General features: G+C 48.5%; 1 protein-coding gene across 1 annotated transcript; it reads left to right on the forward strand.

Annotated features, from left to right (window-relative positions):
• LOC606374 (probable glucuronosyltransferase Os04g0650300) lies at positions 1 to 4,070 on the forward strand (the record flags this gene model as incomplete). Its single annotated transcript, XM_044603475.1, is given in 3 exon segments — positions 1 to 702; positions 808 to 1,299; positions 3,601 to 4,070. Coding segments are annotated over 3 exon segments (1,273 nt in total), but the record flags the coding sequence as incomplete, so codon positions are not given.
• Between the last annotated feature and the right edge of the window lie 887 nt (positions 4,071 to 4,957).

Raw genomic sequence — 4,957 nt, forward strand, 5'->3', positions numbered from 1 at the left:
GGCGGGGTCGCCCGACGCGGCGCCCGAGCTGGCCAAGCCGTCGCTGCCGGCGACGTGGCTCATCCTGCACGCGCTCTTCTGCGCCACCTCCATGGCCGTCGGCTTCCGCTTCTCCCGCCTCGTCGTCTTCCTCCTCTTCCTGCCCACGCCGCCCATGAACCCGTCGGCGCACCTCGTCTCCCTCGTCACCCCGCCCGTCATGCTCGCCAGCTCCAACACCACCGCCACCATCACTACTACGACGACCACCACCACCACCGTCACGACGACCACCACGCTGGCTGAGAGCGAGGCCGGCGCCAACGCGCACCACCAGGTCCACCACGGTCCGGTCTTCGTCGGCCGCCACGCCATCCGCGTCCGCAAGTGGCCGCACCCGAACCCCGGCGAGCTCCTCAAGGCCCACAGCATCCTCGCCGCCGTCCAGGAAGCACAGCGCCGCAGCCGCAACCGCATGGCCGACCCGCTCAGGCCCGTGATTGCCGTCACCCCGACCACCACCTCCGCGCTCCAGGCGCCGTCGCTCACGTCCCTGGCGCACACCCTCCGCCTCGTCGACGCCCCGCTGCGCTGGATCGTCGTCGAGCCTGGCCACCGCACCGACGCCGTCGCCGCCGTGCTCGCCCGCTCCGGCCTCGACTTCCTCCACCTCGTCGCCTCCGACGGCCCCTCCACCGCGCGCCTGCGAATGCACGCCCTCAGGTACTATCACCATGCTCCTCTGCTCGCTGCACTAGATCTCACCGAGCGCCCATCCCCGTATCCTCGGCTCCTCGCTCACAATTTGGATCTGTCGACCAATTTCAGGGAGGTACGGAAGGAGAAGATGGACGGCGTGGTGGTGTTCGCCGACGAGAACGGCATCCTCCGGACGGAGCTGTTCGACGAGGCGCAGAAGGTCAAGTCCGTGGGCGCCGTGCCCGTGGGCATTCTGGGCGAGGACGAAGGCACCAAGGAGTCCTTCCTGCAGGCGCCGGCCTGCGACGAGGCCGGGAAGCTGGTGGGCTACCACGTCTCGGAGGAGACGCTGCTGCCGGCGGCGCGGAGCGACATGCTGCTGTCCACCCGGCTGGAGTGGGCCGGGTTCGTGGTGAACGCGCGGGTGCTCTGGGAGAGCGCATCAGAGCGTCCCGAGTGGGTGCGCGACCTGGACGCCGTGGACGGCGGCGCGCACCTGGACAGCCCGCTGGCGCTGGTCACCGACGCCGGCCAGGTGGAGCCGCTCGCCAGATGCGCCCGGGCGGCGCTGGCGTGGTCGCTCCGGTCAGACGCTCTGCATGAAGTCAAGTTCCCGCATGAGTAAGCCCCCGATCCCCGCCTCCTCCCCGTCTGCTTGCCTGAATTTCACTTCACTCCACATGGCGAAGACGAACGAAACCCGACGAAAATTACAGATTACAGCGTGGTCTGGACGTTGATTAGAGCCTACGTTAGTCGGTCGCGCTCCGAGATCAGATCTAAGATTTGGTTTTGATGGCGCGGCAGACACGGATGTAGTACGTTGGGTCCTGCAGATTGTGGTTGGCCACGATGGATGGCCATGGCGTTCCTGACGGGGCTGCTGGTGGGTGCGTACTGCGTACCATCCCTGGAATCAATTCCTGTTAGCCTTAACCACGTGACGGCCGGACATAATCAGCACCTTTTTGGTGAACAGACCCTGCCTGCCCTGCCCTGCCTTTGGTATAGTAGTATCATACGGAGTATGAGCACTCCAACGGACATGTACAATATAGACTGTGACATGACAGTAGTATATCTCAGTTTCCTGCGGATTTCAGTACATATTTTCAGTTTTCTCACTGTCGTGATCTCGCAAGCGGACGGCACCGAAACCGTCCACGAAGCAAAAAATTAAACTAACACGGTTATTAAAGTAATTTTTTGCTTCGCGAACGGTCACGGATATGCGGATGCCGTCCGCTTGCATCCCTAGCTCCAGCTCTAGCTCATAGCTAGGCCTCCTCCAGCTCTAAGCCCATAGCTTGGCCTCCTCCTGGATGGTGTGAACTAGGTGCACAACGGAAGGCGTCACGCCACCGAAGACACATCCATTGCGATGCTTCCAGAGCCGCCAACCGTAAGCAGAAGAAGCGACGACGAGAGCCCCTTACGCAAGCCCGGAGGGTCAGACCACCCAAGACGCACAATGTGTATATGATAAAGAGTACAAGCAAGAGGCATTCCTTTTTGAACACGTATGATCGTAAAAAATGTCGTCTCCCCCATCGTTTTGTGACGTTTACGGTGTAACTCTTAAACCGTTCTTTTAGGAAACTCTTTACTTATTTGATTGGCAAAGGGGATATACCATCACATTCATCTTCCTTTCTTCAAAAGACAATTTTAGGGCCTCTTTGATTCAAAGGATTTTCATAGGATTTTTGAAGGATAAGAATCCTTCGGAATTTTTCCTGCGTTGATCGTTTGATTCGCAGGATTGAATCCCATAGGATTTTTTTCCTATGGATTCATTTGAACTACATTTCATAGGAATTGTAGCATCCACTCCAACCTCTTGGAAGAAATCCTTTAATTTTCCTGTGATACAATCAAACAAACTCAAATCCTATAGGAATCCAATGGGCATGTCATTTCAATCCTACGTTTTCCTATTCCCGTGTTTTTGCAATCCCGCGAATCAAAGAGGCCCTTAGATGCTTCTGCATGCTCACCTAATCTAGCCGTCTTACGCTTTGTGTCAAAGAAATGTGAGCCAGGTCATCCTAAATATCATACCTATCCTTTCGAATAACGTACCATTTCTAGTGATGAAACCTCTTGAAACCCAACTACTAGAACCTGCACAATAAGTCAGATTGGGACGGTTTTACTAGTGTGCAATTCTCTGTGTCAAGACAGACGAGTGTTTTTGGTACTTTAGATTTTCATGTGAAAATAGTTTTCAACAACATTAAAGAGGTGGATCAGTTTTCTCGCTGTTCTGATCGTGCAGAATGGACACCCATGGTACCGTACAATGATAGCACTACCATTCTCTAGAATATCCTATCCTGAAATTCTGCCATGATATTAGGATTTGGTTGATATTAGTGGAACAATGTGTATATGATAAAGAGTACAAGCAAGCGGCATTGCTTAAAAATGTCGCTTCCCCCATTGTTTCGTGATGTTTACGGTGTAACTCTTAACTTATTTATATAGGAAACTCTTAACTTGTTCAATCAGCAAAGGGGATATACTATCACATTCATCTTCCTTTCTTCAAAAGACAATTTTAAATGCTTCCACCGTAAATGCTTCCACATGCTCACCTAATCTAGCTGCCTTGCACTTTGCGTCAAAGAGAGTTGAGCCAGGTCATTCTAAATATTCATACCTATCACTTTCGATTAACATACCATTTCTAGTGATGAAACCTCTTGAAACCCAACTAGTGGAATGTGCGCAATAATTCAGTTTTTTTACTGGTTTCTTTGTGTGAAGATAGAAGAGTGTTTTTTGGCACTTCAGATTTTCATTTGAAAGTAGTTTTGGACAACATTAAAGAGGTGGATCAGTTTGCTGGATATGTCATATCACCATGCCATTTTTGCATGAATGAGACACTAGTACCTAACTATCTTCCATTTTGTGCAGGTGGAAATTTGATGCTCCTCTAGTAAGCGCCGCTTCGCGTCAGCAGAGCAGCGTAGTAAATACTGAAGATGGTCACTAGAGCAGCAAAAATTTTGTGGGCAATAGAAATCAGGGCAAAATCAGACTGCTACGGCTCGTCTGATTTGTGTGAGTCTCCTCTGATGCATCCTTGTACCAAGACATCTCAACTCTTGAGTAACATAAGGCAGCTCAGCTTATTTGTTGGGACCCTACAGAAAGTCACAGACCATACATCTGAATCCATGTTCTGTATCATCCTGTAAAAATAGATAAAAAAAGTTTAATTATATGCACCATTCATGGCTTCTCTAATAGTAAGAGTTCTCTTAGGCGCATTGTTTTCGTGTAATATAGGTCAGAGCAGATGGGCTCGCCAAATTGGTCTGGGGTTAAGACATTTGTTTGTGTAATGGTGTGAAATCATAACGATCCAGCTCTCAGTTTTCTAATACTGCCTTTGTCCTACAAGGCGATTTTGCAAGCTATGTTGCTTGCAAAAACGTCTTATATTATGGAACGGAGGAATTACGAAGTACATTTCCCCCCTCTTAAATAGGAGATGGGACGGAAGAAGTACTAGCTAATTTTTTTAAAATAATACAATTTTTATATTAAATTTCAGAAATATTACGCCGTATTTATATTTTTTAAAAATATTATCCAGTTAGCCTACTGCTGGCCGATTGGATCCAATCGGCCTACTGCTGGCCGATAGGCCCCCAGTCAGCCCACTGCCGGCCGATTGGATCCAGTCGGCCCACTGTTGGCCGATTGGCCCCAGTCAGCCCACTGCTGGCCGATTGTCACCCAGTCTGCTTCCTCTAGGCCGACAGCCGACAGGTGCATGCACCCATCTATTTGTTGAATAGTTATTTGAAAAATGTTGAAGAAGTATTTGAAAAAATGTTGATCATGCATATAAAAATGTTAATCAAGCATTTTTAAAAAATGTTGCACAAGTATTTGAAAATGTTGAACAAATATTTGAAAACCGTCGAATAGGTATGTGAATAATGTTGAAGAAGTATTTAAAAAAATGTTGATCATGTATATATAAAAATGTTAATCAAGCATTTGCAACAAATGTTAAACAAGTATTTGAAAAAAATATTGAACAAGTATTTTAAAAAATATTGATAATGTAAATAAAAATTTTAATCATGTATATAAAAATGTTGAACAAGTATTTGAAAAAATTTGAACAAGAATTTAATTTTTTTGAACAAGTATTTAAACAAATAATATAGAAAGAAAAAAAAAAGAATGAAATAATGGAGAAGACCGGCTCAGTCATCTCTAGTTGGTCGCGATCCCTTTTCTAACCAGCAATTGGAAA

The sequence above is a fragment of the Triticum aestivum genome, chromosome 2A (genome assembly GCF_018294505.1).
Source record: "Triticum aestivum cultivar Chinese Spring chromosome 2A, IWGSC CS RefSeq v2.1, whole genome shotgun sequence".
Classification (NCBI taxonomy): Eukaryota; Viridiplantae; Streptophyta; class Magnoliopsida; order Poales; family Poaceae; genus Triticum; species Triticum aestivum.